Here is a 22,602-nt window from a genome sequence, read left to right as displayed (position 1 = left end):
CCTGGGTGGCTCAGTTGGTATGTCTGTCTTTGGCTTAGGTCATGATTCCGGGGTCCTGAGATCAAGTCCTGCATTGGGCTCCTTGCTCAGCAGGGAGCCTTCTTCTCCCTCTGCGTGCTGTTCTCCCTGCTTGTGCATTTGCTATGTCTCTCTCTCTGACAAATAAATAAAATAAAAATTTATAAAATATTTAGGGCGATACCTTCGTACCAGTTGTGAATGGGATAGATTGATGTAGTCAAGAATACATTACATTTATTTAGACAAAATAAATTCCCTATTTGTTTTGACAAAGCTGTTAAATCTTCTTTGTATCTAAATTTTGTTAGTAATACCAGGACTTGTCTGCAGATCTTACTGAATGCAAACCTGCAGGCCATAGGCTTGTTGGCTTTTATTTATTTTGGGGAAGATTCATTCAGAAAGAAAATAATTTGTGTTGGTTTTCCTTTTTCCTACATTCTCCACCTTCAAGTAATGGAGCAATGAGAAGGTTTGTTAATGTATTTGATGTCAGTCAAATTAGAATGCTGAGCTGGTAATAAAAGCTTGCAGGTACATAGTATTTTTCCTTTCTAGTCTTACCCCACATTATCTACCTGAACAATTTAGGGAGATTTTGTCAGGATTTTAAAGCACAATGAAAGATCCACACCATATTGGGGCACAGAACTATATGTTAGAGGACCACCGGCATAAGTTGGAAACATCTATTTCCAGATGTTGGCTATTTTACATAGGTGATCTTATTTCTTTTTCTTTTTTTTTTTTTTTTAAGATTTTATTTATTTATTAGTCAGAGAGCGAGAGCAAGCACAGGCAGACAGAGTGGCAGGCAGAGGCAGAGGGCGAAGCAGGCTCCCTGCCGAGCAAGGAGCCCGATGTGGGACTTGATCCCAGGTCATTGGTGAAGGCAGCCGCTTAGCCAACTGAGCCACCCAGGCATCCCGGTGATCTTATTTCTTAAAATAGAAATTCTATTTTAATTAAACTTAGGTTGTTTTGAGAATGGAAGAAACTTTTTTGTGGGTTTCACACCCCTAGATATTCTCCCTTCCTGCCCACTACCAAAACACATCTTCTTTTCTAGGTGTTAGAAATCAGTTCACTGGAGAGCCACGTTGCAGTGTGGCACTGTTTGTGTGGTCTGGCCTCTGTTCAATCATCCTTTGGAAACCAAAAGCAGTCACACAGTTCATTTAGTAACTTGGAGACTTTCCATTGCAAAATGGTGTTCAGCCACAGTTGGGCTTCTTGGAATTTTTTATTTCTTGCCAGTAACACTAACCCTATAGTACTTTCAGACTTTATCTGATCTGGGAGAATCTGTACCAAACTGTTAAGCACTGAAATATCCCATCAGCTGTAAAAGGATCTATTCATTAAATGGCTTATATGGCACTTTTGTTTGTTCTTCTGTGGTCAGAGTTTTTGATCAGCAGATTGGTTAAGTCTTCTGGCCTTTCGGAATGGAATCTGCAGGCTGTTGTGTATGTAAGCATTTGTGTATCTGTAAATGGTGTCTGGACAGACAGCATACCTCTTTCTACCTGTATGCCTCCAATTAAGATGTAGTACAGGGGCACCTGGGTGGCTCAGTGGGTTAAAGCTTCTGCCTTCGGCTCAGGTCATGATCTCAGGGTCCTGGGATCGAGCCCTGCATTGGGCTTTCTGCTCAGTGGGGAGCCTGCTTCTCCCTCTCTCTCTGCCTGCCCCTCTGCCTACTTGTGATATCTGTCAAATAAATAAATAAAATCTTAAAAAAAAAAAAAAGTTGTAGTACAGTTTCTGTACAAGGCTGCCCAAATGATTGTGTTAAATACCTTGTCACACCCCTGGATTTTAATATGAATCTGTCCATGAGACACAGGAAAAGAGAAAATTACTTCTTTTGCACTAGTGTCCCAGAAATCCAAAGGATGTGTTTGGGAGGAAATCTGGCTATTTAACAGCTTTCCTGTGACAATAAAACCAAAACCATGTCTCCCTTGATATACTCAGGCAATTTGGATTAACTCTTTGTCTTATTTTAGGTCAGTTTGGATTAGGAAAAGCTATTCATTGATTTTAAACTAAGACCCCAGTTACAGTGACACCTATGAAGTGGACTTGAAATCATAATCACCTTTAACCCTCTGGTTAGGGGGAAATACATAATAATTTTCCCACTGTCATTGGTATGTTCTTGTTTGACAGACCACCAATACTCCCAGTATACTTCATAACTCAAGACTTGAATTTCAGAAGGTAAACCTGAAGTTGGTATTTTTTTAAATATTAATTTTGTTGATTTAACACAAAACTAGCAGTTACTTATCAAGATTAAATAATGTATTAGACAGGAAGTTTCCATTGTGGGTGACAAAAATCAATCTCGCACTAGCTTAAGCAGAATTTATTGGCTTCTCTAACTAAAGTCCAGGGGCATTTGAATTAAAATGGGCTTTATTTAGAGTCTGAGGGTATTACCAGAACTCTGTCTCCTCCCACTTTTCAACTCTGTCTCTCTTTGTGTTAATGCAAGAGGGCTACAATACCTCCAGGTTTACTTCCCAGGATCTCAGCAACCATAGTAAAAAGAGAGCCGTTTCTTCCTCCAGAAGCATCAGTATTTAGTCTCCCTGTCAGACTTACCAGTCTCCCTGGTCCTGTAGCTGGGGTGGAATATATGGATTGGCTTGGCACGGACAGCAGCCTTACCTCCTCACTCTGAAGCCACACCTAAAACTGGTGGTCTGAAGTAGAGGATGAATAGATCCCCAAAAGACATACCCGGAGATAGTCTTACCTGAAGAATGGCATGCCAGAACAAGAGTATGCTACAGCTAGTATTTCTGTTTAACATTTTATTTATTTTGGGGAGGGAGGGAGAGAGAGCGAGAGAGGGAGCATGAGCAGAGGGAGAGAGAAAATCTCAAGTGGGCTCTGGACTGAGTGTGGAGCCTGACATGGGTCCCAATCCCAGGACCCTGTAATCATGACCTGAGCTGAAATCAAGAGTTGGCAACCTAACTGACTGAGCCACCCAGGCACCCCTACAGTCAGTATTTCTAAAACGCAAATCAGTTCCTATTTCAACATCTGAGTCATATATATTGAGTAAGATTAAGCCACAGGGTAGGAAGTATGACTATATAGATAGGAGTATTGTTTTAGATACCAGTTTACAAGGAGTAGTACATCAAAATGCCAGTTTTCCCACTGCTGTCGTCTTTTTTCTCCATGATCCTATTCAGGATCCCACACTGCTTTCACCTGTATTCTCTGACCATTCTGTCTTTCCTTACAACCTTGACTTTTGAAGAGTACAAATGGTTATTATATAGATTGTGCCTCAGTTTGAATTTGTCTGATGTTTTCTCATTGGGGGAAGAGTAATGTAGAGTAAGGGTGTGCCCCTCTCAGTGCATCATATCAGGATGCCCGTCATGGTGCCATGTTTCATTACTGGTGATATTAACATTGATCCCTTGGTTAATGGTGTCTACTAGGTTTCTATACGGTAAATTTATTTGTGGGAAGAAACTTGGAGACTGTGCAGATACCATTTTTCATCATACTTCCATGAATTTTACCATACACTGATGAATTTTGCCTGCAACAATTATTACTGTGGTGTTTACCAAATGATTTTCTGTTTCCATCCTTCCTACTCCATTTATTAATTGAAATTCTACTGTATCAATGAGCTATCTTTCTCTCTTGTTTACTTATTCCATTATTTATTTAGATCAGTATGGATTTCTGAGTATTAATTTTACTCTGTGGGTTCTAGTCCATTATTATCATTATTTAGTTGCTCAGATTGTCCCAGGTTTGGCAATTGGTAGTTAGCTCCTTCAAGTTGAGTCCTTTTGAAATGCTCCCATCATTTTTTGAGCACTTCCTTACTTTCTGGCACCATAAGATATTCCAGAAGAATCTACTTTACCTCCCTCAGCCCTGGAATTATTTTGCTTCTCTGAGGAATGGTGGTTCCTCTTATTAGAGAATAGTATCTAGAAACAAAGAATCTGGTCACTAGGAGTGCTCATTACTAACTGAGGTGTCTTTGCTTCTAGGCCCTGTCAGTGGGCAGAGCTGGAAAAATCTACATACGTAGATACATGCACCTACGTATGTCTGTAAAAATCATGAGTTTTCCCACTGATTCTAATCCATCTCCAGAAGCTTCCTCCTCATCTCCTTATTTGTGACTTCTTTCTCTGACAGTGAGAAACATGCCTCTTACTATTACAATATCTTTACCTATTCAGTTATAGAATACACATAAAATAATTTCAGAACTGCTAACTCATATCTCTGATTTAAAAAAAAATACTGACTACATTTGTTTATAGTTCTTTTTGTCTTTAGACTTAAAATAGTCAAAATACCATTTTCCACTTAGGTTAGTTTTCTTCCTTACCCTGCAGTGTGGTTATGTTACTTACATATAGGATTTTTATAACAAGCATTTTGATAACATTTGGCAGCTGATGACCTTCAGTAACCTGATGTGACCAGGAGTCAGTGTCAGAAGGAATAAATTGGTCCTCACTGGGAAAAAAACCTAGTGGACCATGCAGCTGTTCCCACCATAAGGGCCTTGCAAACCTAAGTATACTTAGATTGTGGACTGCTGTATTTATACCTATATTATATTTTTATGTATTTTAGTTATATCCCCTGAAGCAGTCTAAAACTGGAGTTTACAAGTTTATCTGTAAGAGTTTGAAAGTTGGGGGTCACCTGGGTTGCTCCTTCAGTTAAGCATCTACCTTTAGCTCAGGTCGTGATCTTGGGGTCCTGGGCGTGAGCCTTGTGTCAAGCTCCCTGCTGAGCAGGGAGTTTGCTTCTCCTTCTGCCCCTCCCCTGCTCATTCTTGCATGCTCACTCACTCTCTCAAATAAATAAATAAAAATCTTCTTTTAAAAAAAAGAAAGTTCTGAAAGTTGGTATTTATTTAATATTATAAAGTATTTAAAGGCATTTATTCAGTCAACAGAAGAAAACTACATAATTTTTAAGTGTAAGTAGTATTTTAATATCTTGTATCTACACAGTTCTTTGCATGGTAGTACAGATCATTAAAATGACTGGGCAAGCTGAAACCATGCAAAACAAACTTAATAACTGAGAAAAAATTAGGATTTTTCCCATGATTTTTATAAGTTTTTGTCAAAACTTAAAAAATTTGTTATAAATGTATAAGAAAATGAAAAATAATGAAATGATGTTTAGTACACTGCAATTTAAAACATTAAAAACATGGAGAACTGGGGCACCTGGGTGGCTTAGTTGGTTAAATGACTGCCTTCAGCTCGGGTCATGATCCCAGGGTCCTGGGATCCAGCCCCAACATCGGGCTCTGTGCTCAGTGGGAAGCCTGCTTCTCCTCCCACTCCCCTGCTTGTGTTCCCTTTCTTATTGTGTGTGTCTCTCTCTGTCAAATAAATAAATAAAATCTAAAAAAAAAAAAAAAAAAAAAGGAAAACTAAAGTGTCATATTTCTTTGTAAAATAACTTACCAAGACTAGTTGGTCTGAACCTTGTTTGTCCTCTTGATGTGAAACTTGTAATAAAGAACAAGCATCTTTTCTTTGTCTTGGCAAATTATCATACTCTTTTCTAAGTGTAGATTAGCTTTCAGGTTTTCATCTCTGGAACATTTGGTATCATGAAGTATGTCTGTGAGTTCCTTCAGTGTGAAGTGTTTTTCCTTTGTCACTTCCTCTGGGCCATCTTCATCCTTTAGTCACAACCACTTTCCTCCTTTATGGATAAGCTCACCTTCACCAGGTTCCTCTGGCTGCACATCTTGAGTCTTTTGAATGGCAACAGGGTCACCATTCCTGCAGTCAGCGATTTTCTTCTGTAACTTGACACACTCAGTTTGAATTGTACTTTCAGTAATACTACTTTTTGTTAGGTTGCATTTTGATCTTGGCCAGTTTCCTCTTAATTACCCCTTTTTATAAAATGTCACAAGGGTTTATCAGTGAGAGACAAGGAGACAACTACAACTATAAGCTTTGCTGTCTGTGCCTGAACTGAATAACGTATATGCTTCGACTAGTCGCCAACAGACTTTGGAAAGTGACGTGATGGATTATGGATCATGATGGGCATCTGTTTTTATGTAGTGATATGTTGATAGAAGAGCAGCCAGTAACATTTGTGCTTTCTGCAGTTAGAGTTAACATACCACAGTAACTGAAGTCTTATTTGTCTGAACCATGCCAGGTGAGGCCTGTCTGTGCTAGAACTCTGAAAGTGCTCGAATGTTTTTCAGCAATTGTATTTCCCCTATTTTATACGATTTGGGAAATTAAGTAAAATATTTTATGTCATAAAAATAAATGATGTAACATTTTATTTTAGTCCCTTCTTATCCATCCCCTTCCTCCCCAGGTCTGTTTAGTTTTTTAGGGTAGGACACAGGTAGCAGTGTTTCTCTGGGACTGTCATTTAGGAACCTCAGTACTAAGTTTGGCTTGGTTTAGGGTCAGTGAAAGTTTTCATACTAAATCACACTTTGTTTCTCCTCTTAGATTGATATAGAAATCAATGGCGATGCAGTGGATCTTCACATGAAGTTGGGTGACAATGGGGAAGCTTTCTTTGTGGAGGAGACTGAAGAGGAATATGTAAGTTCTAGTAGGTTACATCCACTTTACACATTGTATTCAGGCCTCCAGGACCTTTCCCAAAACAGAAATGTTCAGCAGTTTTCATGGTTATAGAGGTGATTGTTATAGGTTAAAAAAGCTTTAGTTTTAGGCTGAAAAACTAAGCTGTGAGGAAGGAGCTAGAGGAGTGAGGAACTTTTCTCCCCACCAAGTGTCAGGGTACAGAGAACGTGCAGAACACCTTTGTACTTGCTCTTTTTCTGTCTTTAATGAGCTTTCTTATTTAGTATCTGGAAGCATTTATACCTTGACTTGAATACGTTCAGTTCTACCTAAATAATGAAGGCATATCTCTGCAGGCTGTGTGTCGTACAAGTGTGACCTTTAAACTTGGAAAATGTATTTACCATTTTGGTTAGGGTTGTTGGATCTCTAACCTTGAATAGTCTTGAGAATTAGTTTATTATGTCTCAAGAAATTTAAATTAATTAGCCTGTATCTTTTTAAATGATTATTGCATGTTTGGCTTCTTTCAGTAAGATAGCACAGTTTGTTCTCTCCCCCAACTGCACACCACGTATCTACTGATGTGAATGATGTAAGCTGTTCTTGATGGAGTTATTATGGATCTTAGAAGAGGCTTCGTTACAGCTTTTATCATAAAGAATAAAATCTCAACGAAAATGTGATAACCTTCAAGTTACTAAAGATACAGGACTACTTTTGAGGGTTTTGAAGATGAACTTCATGTTGGATGTCATAAATTGACAAAGAAAAACATCACTACAAAAATAATAGCAGAATGAGATTGTTCATCATTTTTAGAGAGAAGCCAACAATTTAGATACCAATATGTAAAGCAGCATTACAAAGCATGATTATGAAAGGGAACCTTTCCAGACCAGTATTTTTTCTAGTACCTTAATTACTTGTTTTTGTATGACCTCATTCATGTTTACTTGGTGTAAACAAAATTTTTCCTCATCAGAGACTGAAGCAAAAAGGAGAAGGAAACGGTAAATGAGTTATCACATGAATAAAATATTTTTTATGTGTTCCTTAAAATCATGTGTGTTTCAGAAGAGTGATGGATTAGGTTTTGTATAAATCAACAAGTAAAAGAACTGGGTTACTGTTAGTTTGTTACCTGGTTCTTGTGGTCAGCTCTGATGATTCCATTTATAACTATGCTTAGCAAGGTTAACTTGCAGAGTGTCAAGTTTCTACCCTTTTTTTCCCTATTCCATGTATCATCAAATTGTTTAGATTTTCTTTAGAATAGTGTGCTCTTTAAAATTTAAAAAAAAAAAAAAAAGGTTGGGGGGATGCCTGGGTGTCTCAATTGTTAGGCTTCTGCACCTGTCGTGGTCCTGGGATGGAGCCCTGTTGTCAGGGCTCCCTGCTCAGCGGGAAGGCTGCTTCTCCCTCTCCCTCTCCCCCAGCTTGTGTTCCCTCTGTTGTTGGGTCTCTGTCAAATGAAAAATAAAAATAATAAAATAAATCTTTAAAATTAAAGCAAAAAAAGCTAATTCACCCAACAGCATTGGAATTACTACTCAGTGTCACATACTATGAATATTACATGCCCCCACTCTCCAGGACTTTAGAGTTTTAAAGGGAATAAATGTTACCAAAACCCATCTGTCTTCCAATTATTTACATTTTTGTTTCTCTTAAACTTGGTTCATCTAAACTATATATTGTTAGCATCCTTTTCAAGCCTGTAGTTCTAGATCTATCCCTGTCCTTTTAATAGTTGCCCGGTCATCCATGGTTGGACGCACCACAGTTTAACTATTCTTGTTCTGACAGAGATTTAGGTGGTTTCGCCCCCCGCCCCCCACCCCTGCGCCATAAACTGCAAACAGTGCTACAACAGAGCTAGGAAATGCCACCAGAGACGAAACAGCTTTTAAGAAGTACTAGTGAACTTATTTATAACAAGGACCATTGAATTAAAAGGCCCTGGAAGTTAGAGGCCACAGCCTGTCACTTGAGTGCCCTGGGGCATGCAGAATAATATCCTGTTATCACAGTTCCTTTGTAAGTGTGTGTTGCTGGTGAACACACGTTTTGCTTGGATAAACAAAATTTTGGCTTTGGGGTAATGTCTACCAAAGCCAAATTCAAAAGCTTGATTTAGAACAATTACAAAAACTCATTCATTTTCAGGACTATTATGTAAAAATTTGAGTATTCTATGTTATTTGAGGTTAATTTATACCTCTATTACATACCTTCCATTTCCCCCATGAAACAGAGGGATGAAGTCAGTGACTAAGAAGTTAATTTTCTGAACAGCAGACTTGATCATTTATTTGATATTAAATTATAAGTTTAATTCTTTATTTACTTTTAAAAATTATTTTAGAGAGCACATGCACAAGTGGGGTTGGCAGAACAGAGGAAGAGGGAAAGAAAATCTCAAGCAGACTCCCCACTCAGAATGGAGCGCAACACAGGTTTCAATCCCAGGACCCTGAGATCATGACCTGAGCTGAAATCAAGAGTGGGATGCTTAACTGAGTCACCCAGGCCCCCCACGAGTTTAATTATTTCTGACTATTGGGCCTTATTTTCTTCTTTTGAATTCCTGAAAGGCTATCTTGAATACATTACAATTTTAAAATCTACTAATTTCATTTGTTAACAGGGTAATGTCTATCTTAATCACTTTCTTCCACCCTCATTTAATTTAGCAAACACAAATTTTACTGTAGATCCTCACTTCACTTATCTGTCCTGCTGCCACCATCTGATGGGGTGTTCCTGATCCCTGCCTTCTGTTTTATCCTGTTACTGTACTTTGTAAGTTCTTGACAAAGTGCCTTGTACTGTCTCCTTGGAATGCTGCTGTTACTTTGAACTTCCCGTTGTAGAGAATTTAATTGGCTATGCTTTAACTTTAGTTTTCATGGCTTTGTGCTAATTTGGTATATCAGTTCCTTCAAATGCATTCAGTTACATGGACGGGAAGAACTGTTTGTTCGTGCCAGGGTAAAGATCTTTCAGAGTAGAGTGGGCAGTGACTTCATTCAGTGTGACACTCTTACTTGGGGACTGCGTATTCTTTCTACCACTGTGAATTTAGATACACAAAGAGTTTGTTACTGTTTTTGATTCACTGTCCACTTTGTCATGGACAATTTTTCTTTCTTCATGTTCTTTTTAAGGAAAAGCTCCCTGCTTACCTTGCCACCTCACCAATTCCTACTGAAGACCAGTTCTTTAAAGATATTGATGCCCCTTTGGAGAAATCTGGTGGAAATGAAAGATCATCTCAGAGTTCAGACATCTCACACATCTTGGAAACAGAAACGGTTTTCACTTCAAGTTCTGTGAAAAAGAAAAAACGAAGGAGAAAGAAATGCAAACAGGACAGTAAGAAGGAAGACCAGACTGCTTCTGCTGCCGCAGAGGATACCGTGGATGTGGAAATGAGTTCTGATGACGACAAGGGGGCCCAGTCAGCAAGGTAGGGCTCTCCCTGCAGGTGCTGGTCATGTGCACACGCTATGGACAGAGCTCAGGTCCAGCTGGTTGCTGTTTCTTCCATGGAGCTACAGTGTGAGGTTTAGACTTGTTTTTCCTGTAGAATCAGTGGAAGAGGCATTTTCGTTTTTCCTTTCTGCTGCTCTATAAAATTTGCCATCAGACATCCTGCTGTAGTATTAAAATATCACTTGAAGCAGACTAGCAGTGTGTGTCTTTCCATCTAGTAGGTTTCCAAAAACCCAAATGAATTGTAAGTCACAAAGAAGATCTGAATTAGTGACTTGGCCCTTGGGCAGCCTTGGGTGTATATCCTTACTCGACATCTTGGTATCTCATCTGTTTCTGAGAAGTTGAGAGTTGTTGTTTAGAGTTTATCATCAAAACATTCCTAGTAAGTTGAAGAGGAAAGGAGGATTTTTGTCATTTTGGCTTTTTTTAAAGTGAGAAATCTTGATTACTTCTTGCTTACCAGCTCAGTAGAAGAGCTTAAAATATATGCCAGTTGTCAAGTCAGCAGTGCCTAGGGTTTAAAAGGTGACAGTTGGGGGTAGAACATGTATTTTTTTGTTCAAGATTTTGATTTTTAAAAGGTTATCTTAGATCTGTTCCACTCAGTGGTTGGTCTGGCACTGGAAGAGGACCATATGTGTATCAGCAGGGTGGTTTATTTTATTGATGAGCATTGGACAAGAAGTTGCTGCCCAAAAGTGACCCTAAAGTTCTGCCTACAGTTCTTCCAAGATCCACCAGAAAGGACACTGAAGTAACACTTTTGCCATCAAAGTTTATTGATGTGTGTCTTTTATTATAATATAATTGAGCAAAGTTTAGAATTCTTTTTTTTTAAGATTTTGTTTATTTGAGAGAGAGAGAGAGCTCAAGTGAGAGGTAGAGAGAATCTGAAGCAGACTCTGCACTGAGCCTAATGTGGGGTTTGATCCCATAACCATGAGATCATGACCGAAGCCAAAACCAAGAGTCAGAAGCTTAACTAGCTGAGCCACCTAGGCACCCCAAAACTTAGAATCCTTGAACAACCTGCAGCTTCAATTTAGGAAGTTAAAACATTTCTAAAACATATGCAGAGTTGCCTACTAAATGCACAAGAATCGTTGTTCTAAAGATTTTGTACACGAGCATTGTAACTGAATGCATTACAAAAATACTGGCACATGCCTCACTTTTCCAGATCGTGCAAAAGGCTGCCTCAGCCAAATCTATCAGAGTCCTGATTTGGTCGGCAGTTAGATTGTCCACTCTCTCTCCAAGCCAGAATCTTACTTGCATGGGAAGCAGGCATGTCAGAATGCATGTAAATTAGGGTGTTGTAATAATTTTTAGGAGCTTAGTGGCTTGTTTTTTTCTTTAGATTACCATGGATCATAGATACTGCCACTTGGAGGAACTCTTTCCTAAAATTTCCCTAAAACAAGATCTGCTTAATTATGTAGCCAACAGAAAATTAGGACTTTAAAAAAAAGGACAAAATGTGACAGTCATGGGAATTCAGGTCCGATGTATAGGGAAATAAATGCTGAGCTGAAAGGTAGAAGACTAGGCCTGTTCTGTTTTTGATTGTGGAACAACAGCTACTTGATCACTCTTGTCTGGGGCTTTGTTTCTTTTTTAATTCTTTTTTAAGATTTATTTATTATTTGAGAGAGTGAGCAGGGAGAGGGAGAGAAGCAGACTCCCTGCTGAGCACGGAGCCTAGCACAGGGCTCTATCTCAGGATCCTGAGATTATGACCTGAGCCGAAATCAAGAATCAGACCTTTAATCGACTGACCCACCAGGTGACCCTGGGCCTGTTTCTTAATCTATGAAATTAGAGAATTGAACTACATGGTTGGTAAGGCCCCTTCCAGCTCAGCATCTAGATTCTAAAATAATTGAGGGGATGATATTGATATTGATATCAATGATGATTTGATATTGAGGATCAAAAGTATTAACAGCATGTTAAACGGGTCGAAGAATCAGAAAAAGAATAGAAAATCAACTGCTTTTGCAGTTGTGCAAGGTAGGAATTAGGTGGGGTTGGGAAGTTTGCAGCTTTCAGGTATTTTATCCTCCTCAGACACCTATACTTAGGAAAGAAATTCTGTGTCCAGAGAAATACCTAAAGTTATTTTTTTTCCTTAAAGATTTTATTTGAGAGAGAACATGCACATGCAAGCACAAGCTCAGGGGGAGGGGTGTGGAGGGATTTAGGGAGAAGCAGACTCCCCTCTGAGCAGGGAGCCCCACTCTGACTCCGACTCGGGGTTCAGTCCCATGATCCTGAAATCATGACCTGAGCTGAAGGCAGACGCTTAACCAACTGACACCCAGGCGTCCCCTAAAATTGGTTTTTACTTTATTTTGATAAATAACATTCTGAAATGGGACAAGTGGTAAATTTCCAACTAAAGATGAACAGCTGGGGCCCACAGTGCTTCTGAGCGATGTTTTCAAGGTTATATGGCAAGTTAGTTATATTAACTATGCAAATTCAAGAAAACCAAAGGGTAAATTAATTAAAACCTTATTAGCATTAGTTCATCCTCCTATAGTTCTGAGGTCTCCATGAATCTTAAAAGCATTTATCGTGCTTTTGTATCATCATTATATCATCATTGTATTATTCTTAGGTAATTCTTGGCCCAAACAAAAAGAAAAATAAGTTCTGTATGTTTTTAAGAGTTTTTAAGATATTTTTGACAAGCACCATAGCTCATTTTCAGCTCATTGTCTTGTATTTGCTGTAATATACAGGAAAGTATAATGAAAGAACAAGGGCTTACTTGTTTTGAATTCAGCCACTTACTAGTTCTTTGATTTACTAAACTTCTCTGGATCCTTGATCAGATATAGGATAGTCTTCCTTGGATTTGTAAGGATTGAATGAAATATACATAAAGCTTTAGTTTTCCTCTTCTGGCTTTTGAATCAATTACCTTGAAGGACTGTAAAAAGGAATTTTGATTCACATCTTTTCTGTTCTTCCTATTTATCCCATACTTCAGTAGTGATTGCAGTAGTGTATGGTAGGTGGCATGAGTGAATCCCCCTTCTCCTTCCTATTTTCCTTTTAGTTATTAATCACTTGGCCTTCTTCATTTGTATCATCTAAACATGTGTCAGTAGATTTGGGGATATTTTTAAGCTGACATCATAATGTCATTGTTCATGACTTTGTTTTTTGCCTTTCACAGAGGATCTTCAAATGCCTCCTTAAAGGAAGATGAATATAAGGAACCTTTGCTCTTCCATTCTGGGGATCACTACCCCTTATCTGATGGAGACTGGTCCCCTTTAGACAAGTAAGTATTTTCAAGATTTCTCAGTTCCTGTCATGTGACAGTAATAATATTTCCCATTTCTCTCATGCAGGAGAACTGAATGAATATGTACTTGTGACATGAATATGTACCTTTCCTCTCAACAATTATTTTGTTCCTAAACTTGATCTGACTTATGCTCACAGCGTTGGTTAGTGTAGATCTGCATAATCAGCATAGAATTTGGCCCTCTACAATTCTTAAATTCTAATCTTAAAGTTTCAGCTATTAACTGTAACTGTGGATAATGTGAAGAAACATGCAGTCACACTTTGTTCTTTGTTCAAATCCAGTTTCTCTTATGTATTATGTTAATTTAACCCATCTCTCTGTGCAGTTCATCTCTTATAAAATTGCCTTTCTCGTTGATTTCTTGTGAGAATCAGTGGGATAATGCGTATAAAGTGTTTGCAGAGAACCCAACAAGTCCTCAATAGATACTGGTTGGTGTTTTATTATTATTAAAGAACTCAAATGGAAGAAGTAATTGATATTCCCTTCAATAGAGTCTTTATATTGGCAGGATAAAGTTGATATGTTCAAATTTATATTTCTGTTAATTTTTGAGCTCAGCAAGACTGAAATTCGCAGAGTTAAAGGCATCACATTTCTTTGTCCTGTGTTTACAGTCCCTATTCCCCAGGAGCAGTGTGTCCTAAGAGTGATTCAGAGCTGGAGGTGAAACCTGCTGAGAGTCTGCTCAGATCTGAGTCCCACATGGAGTGGACATGGGGTGGGTTCCCAGAGTCTACCAAGGTACTAATGTTTTCTTGCCTGTGGAGTATGTCCAGTTGAAAACCTGTGAGGTGTCTCTGTCATTGGGTAAAGTGGGGAGGGGTGATTTCTGAGCCAGTGCACCTGAATATAAATGATGGTAGTGCCCTCATGTGGTCACATGAGGAAATCCAAAGTTAACATTTTTCATAACTGCAACAGAAGGAATCCAGCATTATTTCGTGTGTTCTATTTAGTAAATAATGTTGATTGTTAGTTAACATTTTAATAAGAAACATTTAAAAGGTACCTAAAGGAAACTAAAATTTACACACTTAAGTTTTAAATAAGAAATGGACTTTATGAAAGCTTTTTCACTTTTCTTTTCCACTTCTTCACAGATCATAATGAAAGAATTGGAAAGATACATTACTTGAGAGAGAAAATATTTAGACCCTCTAAGTTTTTTTTAATACACATTTTGCTTTTATGTGTGATTTGCATTGAGATTTGACTACACACTTTACACTGTTAACAGAGCCTTGAGCTATAATCCAAGCAGGGCTAAATTTTCACATAGCACACAAGTTTTTCTCCCTGAAAATGAATATTCTTCCTCTTAGCATCTAAAACTTGTCCTACTTCCTTAGTCTTCTCTGGTGATTAACTCTTCATAGTATAGCAGTTTGAAATAGAACTCTTTTGTAGATATCATGATACTGAACAAAATGTAGTAACTAGTTTTTCGCACTTCTTAATTATGAAATATCTCACATAGTAAAATCATGTGTTAACTAAATGTGTTGTTACAAATAAAATGCGTTCAGTTACCTGCATCCAGCTTAAGAAATAGATTTTAACAAACACCTTTGAAGGTAGTTTAATTTTTAAACAATTAAACTTTTTTTTAGGTCAGCAAAAGAGAGAGATCTGACCATCATCCTAGGACAGCTACAATTACACCATCAGAAAATACCCATTTTCGGGTAATTCCCAGTGAGGACAACCTCATAAGCGAAGTTGAGAAAGATGCTTCCATGGGAGAAACGGTCTGTACCATAGTGAAACCCAAACCCAGAGCCCTGTGTAAGCAGATAAGCAGTGCAACTTCCGCTGCAGAACTTCTTGAACCTCCCCTGGAGCAGCGTCAGATTTCATCTATGTTAGATGCAGACCACCTTCCTAACCCATCATTGGTGGAGGCCCCCTCAGAATCAAAACCTGCAGCGAAAGTAGACTCACCATCAAAGAAGAAAGGTAATCATTTGTTTGATTTGGCATCAGGTACTATAAATTTAGATAAGTTATTTCTGTATTTCAAATGATACATGATGGCAACCTTTGTATTTATACTCCCCTGACCCAACTCACAGACACACTGTGAGCATTGCTGGTTTAATAGGGCTTCCCCACTGCACTATGGATTCCACTGGAGCAAGACTCTCACTTTCTCCCTGCTCCCCCCCAGCTGCTCCTACTCAGTACACCCTTGGGAGGCATTTACTGAAAAAAAAATTAATGAGCATGTTCAAATCAGTTAATCCATAAAATTAACCATTTTATTGACACAGTTATGCCAATAAAGTGAAGTGGAATCCCCCAAATATTATATGTTCAAAAAGAAAAAATTGGATGAGAGAAAAATGTTTTCACCTGAAACCTCTCTAAGGTTAGTTGAGGCCAAATTAATTACTTTTTTTCCAGTAACATGGGAAATAAATAAATGTATTCTTAATTTTAGTATGTTTTCTCTTCTTTCATTGATAATTGCCCTCTGAAACATAAAAGATTGGGTCTGACTCTTGGCTCAATAGCTTTATCTCACTTTTGGAATACAGGTTTAATAAATCAGAACATTCTTACTATTTAAAAATACAAAGTTGTCCATTGACAGTTTTTAGTTCAGTAAGAGCCAGAACATACTCTCTGAACACTGGCCTTGAACCCTGTTTTTTTTAGGGAAATAAAATCTTACCTAAAAATTGAAAATACGCTCAAGGTTAAATCATCACAAATTGACCTAATAAATAATGACTACTGGTGTGGACCTTCAGAGTCACTTGGAAATAACTAACTTAGTTAAGAGAAAGACAAATGTATGATTTCAGTTGTATGTAGAATTTAAGAAACAGATGAACATAGGGGAAGGGAAGGAAAAATAAAATACTAAACAGAGAGGGAGACAAACCATAAGAGGCTCTTAACTATAGGAAACAGTGTTGCTGGAGGGGAATTGGGGTGGGGGAAATGGGGTAACTGGGTGATCGGCATTAAGGAGGACACTTGATGGAATGAGCACTGGGTAGTATATGCAACTGGTGAATCATTAAATTCTACCTGTGAAACTAATAAATGCACTATATGTTAATTAAATTGAATTTAAATTTTAAAAAAGAACTTATTTAAAATAATTTGGCAAGGGTATTTATGGCCAAATGTGATCATCCCGTTGATGATCCAGCTTAACTTGGTACCTGCTCTTTCATAGCTCAGCAACCAAAGGCCCATAATCATATGTTCTACTCTAAGAACTGGTAAGGAGGAAAATCCAGTTTTCAGGGTGAATGTTTTGTTTTGGTCTGAAAATAATGACCCCCATTCCTACCACATGGTGACCCCTAGGGGGAAATAATGACCCCTATTCTTAGCACATAGTGTGGAACTAACCAGATAGGAACACCGAGTGGTTTCTACCATTCATTTGGCCTCATTTTTTTCTCCCCCCAGCTTTTTAAATTTTTTTTTTAAAGATTTTACTTATTTGACAGATCACAAGTAGACAGAGAGGCAGGCAGATAGAGGGGGAAGCAGGCTTCCCGCTGAGCAAGAGTCCCATGCAGGGCTCAATCCCAGGACCCTGAGATCATGACCTGAGCCAAAGGCAGAGGCTTAACCTACTGAGCCACCCCGGCGCCCCTCCCCCCCAGCTTCTTATCAGAAAGTTTTATACATATTTGCTTTCTTCCTCTCTTTCTCCACTCACAGTTTTTTATTGTTTCAAACCATTTGAAAACAACTTGCAAGCATTGTGACATTTCACCTTTAAACACTGTAAGATATACCTTCAAAGAATAAGAACACTGTCTGCATAACCACAGGACCATTGTCATCTGTTCATATTTCCCCAAATGTTCCTAGGAAAGCTTTTTAGCTGTTTTTTTTTTCAAACCAGGATCTCATCAAGGTTCACATGTTGCATGTGGTTCTTGTGTTTAACCTTTTTTTATTTAGAATAGCCCTGCCCACACACATACTCCCTCACTCCTATACACACACCACTGCACCTCTTCCCCCCTCTGCACCCATGATACTGATCTTTTCAAGAGCCCATCCAGTCCTCTTGTATGCTTTCTGACATTCTGGACATATCCGAGTTTTTTCCCAAGGTGACATCCCCATATTTCCTTAAACTGGAAGTTGGCTCTAGAACAACACTGCCCAATAGAAATGCAAAGTGAGCTACATATGCTATTTTAAATCTTCTCGCATTAAAAAAAAGGTGAAATTAAGTTCAGTAATATATTCTGAGCTAGTAAGTCCAAACTATAATTTTAACATGTAATCAATATAAAAATTGAGATATTTTACATTTTTTATAGTAAGTCTTAGAAATCTGGTGTGTTTTACACATTTTTTACCACATTTTATACAGCTGTCTTAGACTAGGACACTGGTGACTTGTTATAGTGGGCAGTACAGGTCTAGAGGCTTAATTAGATTTGGGTTCAACATTGTTTATTTTTTGAGTTGAAGATTACCTCTAGGATATATTGAGTACTTTATCTAGTATCTCATAATGTTCACTACTAGTGATTCTAAATGTGACCACTTGTTTAAGGTGTTGTCTGCCAGATTTATCCATTGTAAAGGATTTTTGTCCTTTTGCAATCAGAAGGTAATGCTTGGTGATACTTTGGCACCATATGACTCCCCTGTTTATAGCAACCCTTCCCTCACAGTTTTAAAATAATGACCTCTTTCTCAGTGCCAGTGATTTCATCAAATTTGGTCATGCCTATTCATATTCTAAGAAGACTTTATCATGAAATCTAAATGATTCAGGGGCTAAGATTATTCATCTAAAAGCACATGAAAGAAGTTAGTGTGTGTTTATTGTACAACTGTTATGTGTATAACACCGAATTTCTCTTTCATTGGCATGGATGCTTGAGAACCAACACAGCGGAAAGGTTAATCGAAACCTTTAAAAATAAAATGCAGTTGAGACACCTGGGTGGCTCAGTCAGTTAGGTATCTGCCTTCTGCTCTGGTCATGGTCCTGGAGTCCTGGGATTGAGCCTCACATCAGGCTCCTTGCTGAACAAGGGAGTCTGCTTCTCCTTCTTCCTCTTCTCCTGCTCTCTTTCTCTTGTTCATTCTCTCTGTCAAAGAAGATCTTTAAAAATAAAATACAGTTTGAATCATAGTTGGTCTTGTTTGTAAAACCTTTGTTTTCTTGAAGAGTTGTAAATGAAGAATAGTTTAAGTTCTTACTTTTGATGCATTTTTCTTCTAAAAATAGGTGTCCACAAGAGAAGCCAGCACCAAGGACCTGACGATATTTACCTGGATGACTTAAAGGCTTTAGAACCTGAAGTTGCAGCCCTCTATTTCCCTAAGAGGTAGTGTATTTTTTAGATGTTGAAGGGTGACTAGCTGTGAAATATAGTGGCTGTTTCTAAATCAAAACATTCTGTGAAAAAGGAGCAAGATTATGGTGATCTTTAGCTATGTTGGATGATTGCTTCAGATTTTGGGAAATTCAGAAATTGTGTGTTGTTTGGACTATAGTGATTTGAAACTAATAATTTACCTCTTTAGCTATTATAATTTACCTATTACCTACTTATAAAGAAATTTTCAGTATAACGAGAAGAGGTATACTATTTAAACCTATGTAACGATTTACCAGTGGTTATGACTTCACATTAGCAAATCTTACAGTCATTAATGCAATAAAAGTTCATCAGCATACTCCATTTATTATGTTTTAAAGGTAATATATCTTTATTCAAACACATTTTATAAAGAATGCCTTCACTCCTTCGGTGGGTCTGAGTTCCCAGGTGAACTTTGGATGGGCCCAGTGAGACACCATTCAAGCTGGTGTGAGCCCCACGTTTTCCCTAGAGCTCTCACCATTTGTCACCCCCCACCTCACAATTTTCCACTTTGAATAACTTTAAAACCTCAGATACGGTGTATTGTACTGTTCTCCTAAGTTCATTTCTATCCTTAGGGAAATTCCATTATAAGACTCTGATTGCAAAAATCAATTTACTTTTTCTCATGGAAGGTATGGTTTGAATATACTGAGTTATAGGTACACATAATTAAGTACTTAGAAATAAATTACCAAAAAACATATTTTGTTAAGTTTTTATTTAAAATGGAAAGATGGGGTTGATATGATATTTAAATTTTTTTATAGATATTTTTGGAAAGTCCTTAAAACTCTTTCCTAGCTCTCTGCCCTAAATTTGTCTTAAAATATGTTCTTCACATGAAGTAATAGTTGGGTTTTTAAGGTGAAAGAACTAGAAGTGCTCCATGTTTTTTTAATAGGAAAGTTAAAATGTAAGCTTAGAATTACCACTTTCTTTCAGATTTCACAGTCCTTATTTATTGATATTCCAAGGATTGATTTTTTTTTTTAGATTCCCTTTTAAAAAATGGGGAGAAACTGATTGATTGATTAAAAACTGAGAGTGAAATACAATGAAACCTTACTGTACTGTATTATAATTTGACTGCCTGAGGTCATTGCCCATTCACCAAGTTAGCCTATTTCTGAGACATTTCATAAATACTTAAAGGTAGTGGGACTGATATAATGCTTATCACCATTTGTTTTGTTAATTGTCATGATCCATGTCCTCTTGATTAAGTATCCAGTATTTGTAATTATAGCTAAACATTGATGTAAGTCACACCGCTCTTATAGATTTGGCAACACGTTGAGTCAGATGGCATCCTCCATGTATTTAGAGGTTACATTGGTTAGGATAACACCAGCTGCTCTGATAAAACACTAGACCTCGGTGGCTTACCACAATAGAAGTTTATTTCTTGCTCATGTATTCCAGTGCTGATGTTTGGTGCCAGACACCTTACTCCCAGGAATTCAGGAGCACAGCTTTTCTTCCATCTTGAGGCTCCACCATTCCCTTAGGGCCTCCATAGGGAAAAGAGAAAGACTCACACAGGGGAGTTTTCAGGAGCTTGGGAGGGGCACAGCACACTCCTTCTGTCTGCATCTTAAAACTCGGTCATATGGTCACATGGCCACATCTGACTACAAGGGGACCTAGCCATGGGCCCAGGAGAAAGCAGGGCCCTGTTTGTGTTTTACCCAGGGGTCAGCCTCGCTCTCTGATGCCAGCATATTAGATTTTGCTGCTTTATATCAGCTTTGGCTTTTTCACCATTTCCAGTGAGAAGAACATTCTGTTGATCTAACTAATCTCAGTATTGTAGACTGGGTATGCATTGCTATTAAGAAAGAAAATTTCCAGAAACCTGAGTCTGGGTTGTTGGTTCAAATGCAAAACATAATAGCTTTGGAAACTGCTTTCTATTTATGGCCTATCCATACTTTGCTGCCAGCTACTACTCAAATTTGAGTTTTTTTCTTAAGATCATAAAGCTTCATTGGATCACATAAATTAAGTATATTGGCTTTTTGAATAAAATAAAAGAATTTGAAACTTTTAGAACAGCTTTTCAATGTGACATTAAATGTCCATTCAAAGAGTGTGGAGCAGTAAGCATTCATGAATAAGAAACTTAAGGTATCATTTCCTTATCCTTTTCATTCAGATTTATACTTCATTACAAAGTTTCCCTCAGGATCATCTTCTAAAACCTGGCTTCCATGCCTTTACCATCTAGAAAAACGAATTAACTTCACCTTTAGTCCTGAACCTCTCTAGTGTAAGAATAGTTTGTCTATAGTTTATTTCTCAAAATCTTTGTTTCAGGGTGGGTCTACACTCCTGAGAATTTTCTCTTGCTTAATTTCTTTGTTTTGCGAAGTAACAGATGAATTTAGAAAAGCCTAGACAGCTCTGAACTATAGTAATTTTCTACAGGATGTGTATAGTACCACCACTTTTTCTAGGAAGTTAGGATCAAAGGTTTCCAAACATCAGATTTTTCTTAATTACGCTGTCATTTTCATCATGGAAATGTAAATAAATGGTTATAACTCTTTTACTCCTTTAATTAAAATCAGAAAGCTTGTAGTTGAAAAGTTTGTCTTACTGGGAGTGACTGTAGTGATTTTTGTGACCTATTTACTGTATTCACTGTTAATTCCTCAGCAGTGCTATTGGGTTATTTTTAATGTCATTTATGATATGATCCTAAACTCTACCTAAGAAAAGCCATGTCCATAGGTTAGTCTGTTCCTTTTTTAACGGGATAAATTACTTGGTTCAGGCCCCCAGAGAACCATGTAGTAAGCTAGGAATATAAGAAGTTGCAATAAGGCAGATCCTTTTCTCCCCATCTGCTGCCCACAGTGAATCGGACCCTGGCTCCCGGCAGTGGCCTGAGTCTGACACGCTCTCCGGCTCCCAGTCCCCACAGTCTGTGGGAAGTGCGGCTGCAGATAGCGGCACCGAGTGCCTCTCCGATTCTGCCATGGACTTGCCTGATGTCACCCTCTCCCTTTGTGGGGGTCTCAGTGAGAACGGAGAGATTTCCAAAGGTATGTCAAGCAGTTATGCCTTGTCTTCACTGGAGAAAGCAGCCTGGTCATCACTTGATAGAAAACCTGCTGGTTAGCCACTCAGGATATTAAATTCTTTAATGACCTTGTACAAGTAACAAGTATCTCCCTTTAATGTCAGATCTTCAGCCCCTCATTTAAGGTACCTCGTATGGGTTGACCTTAAAAATAAATGGCTTGGGTGAGTTGACAGTACCTTGGCAGGCACTCATTTCACTTGAAGAATTCTCAGACTGCCCTGTTTACGAAGTGGCAAGGGTCAACTCAGGCTGTGTCCATTTTCTCATCTTTGAAGTTGAAATGTGTGTGGACGGGGGCCCAGCTGCCCTGGAAAGCGCTGGGCCTGAGACATGAGAGAAGGGCCTGAAGTTGTGGAAAATTAATTGTCCATTGAGGAAATAGTCTTTCTAGCAAAAAGTAGAAGGGGTTATTTTCTATCTTAGTCTTGAGACTTGGCCCTGGAAAGAACATTTGCTCCGGAGAAAGGAAGAATCTTTAGCAGAGCCAATTCAGATGACTCTGGGGTAGGTCAAGCAGTCATGTGTGTCTTTCCCAAGTTCTTTGGCCTCTCTGGCTTTACCTTCCTTTGTAACCTAAATTCTTCATATTTTCTCAGTTTGGCTCATGGCCCCTGATTGATTTTCCTCTAAGGAAAGATTTTCCTTCCAGAACTAATATCATCTTTTGTCTTCTCTACCCCTCTGAGCAGCTGAAGTCCTGTGTTTGAC

At 38.2% G+C, this 22,602-nt stretch overlaps 1 protein-coding gene across 2 annotated transcripts in view; it reads left to right on the top strand.

The window, feature by feature from the left end:
- Window positions 1-22,602, top strand: part of LPIN2 (lipin 2) — an 80,623-nt gene that overhangs the window by 45,395 nt on the left and 12,626 nt on the right. For both annotated transcript variants that reach the window (XM_080820872.1, XM_080820871.1), the window contains exons 3-9: window positions 6,534-6,629; window positions 9,785-10,086; window positions 13,303-13,410; window positions 14,058-14,184; window positions 15,054-15,399; window positions 18,665-18,764; window positions 21,666-21,853. In XM_080820872.1, coding sequence (XP_080676998.1) covers window positions 6,534-6,629; window positions 9,785-10,086; window positions 13,303-13,410; window positions 14,058-14,184; window positions 15,054-15,399; window positions 18,665-18,764; window positions 21,666-21,853 — 1,267 coding nt within the window. The remainder of the gene's footprint in view (window positions 1-6,533; window positions 6,630-9,784; window positions 10,087-13,302; window positions 13,411-14,057; window positions 14,185-15,053; window positions 15,400-18,664; window positions 18,765-21,665; window positions 21,854-22,602) is intronic.

Source organism: Martes martes (assembly GCF_963455335.1).
Source record: "Martes martes genome assembly, chromosome: 13".
Taxonomy (NCBI): domain Eukaryota; kingdom Metazoa; phylum Chordata; class Mammalia; order Carnivora; family Mustelidae; genus Martes; species Martes martes.
This window is presented reverse-complemented; position numbering and strand designations above follow the sequence as displayed.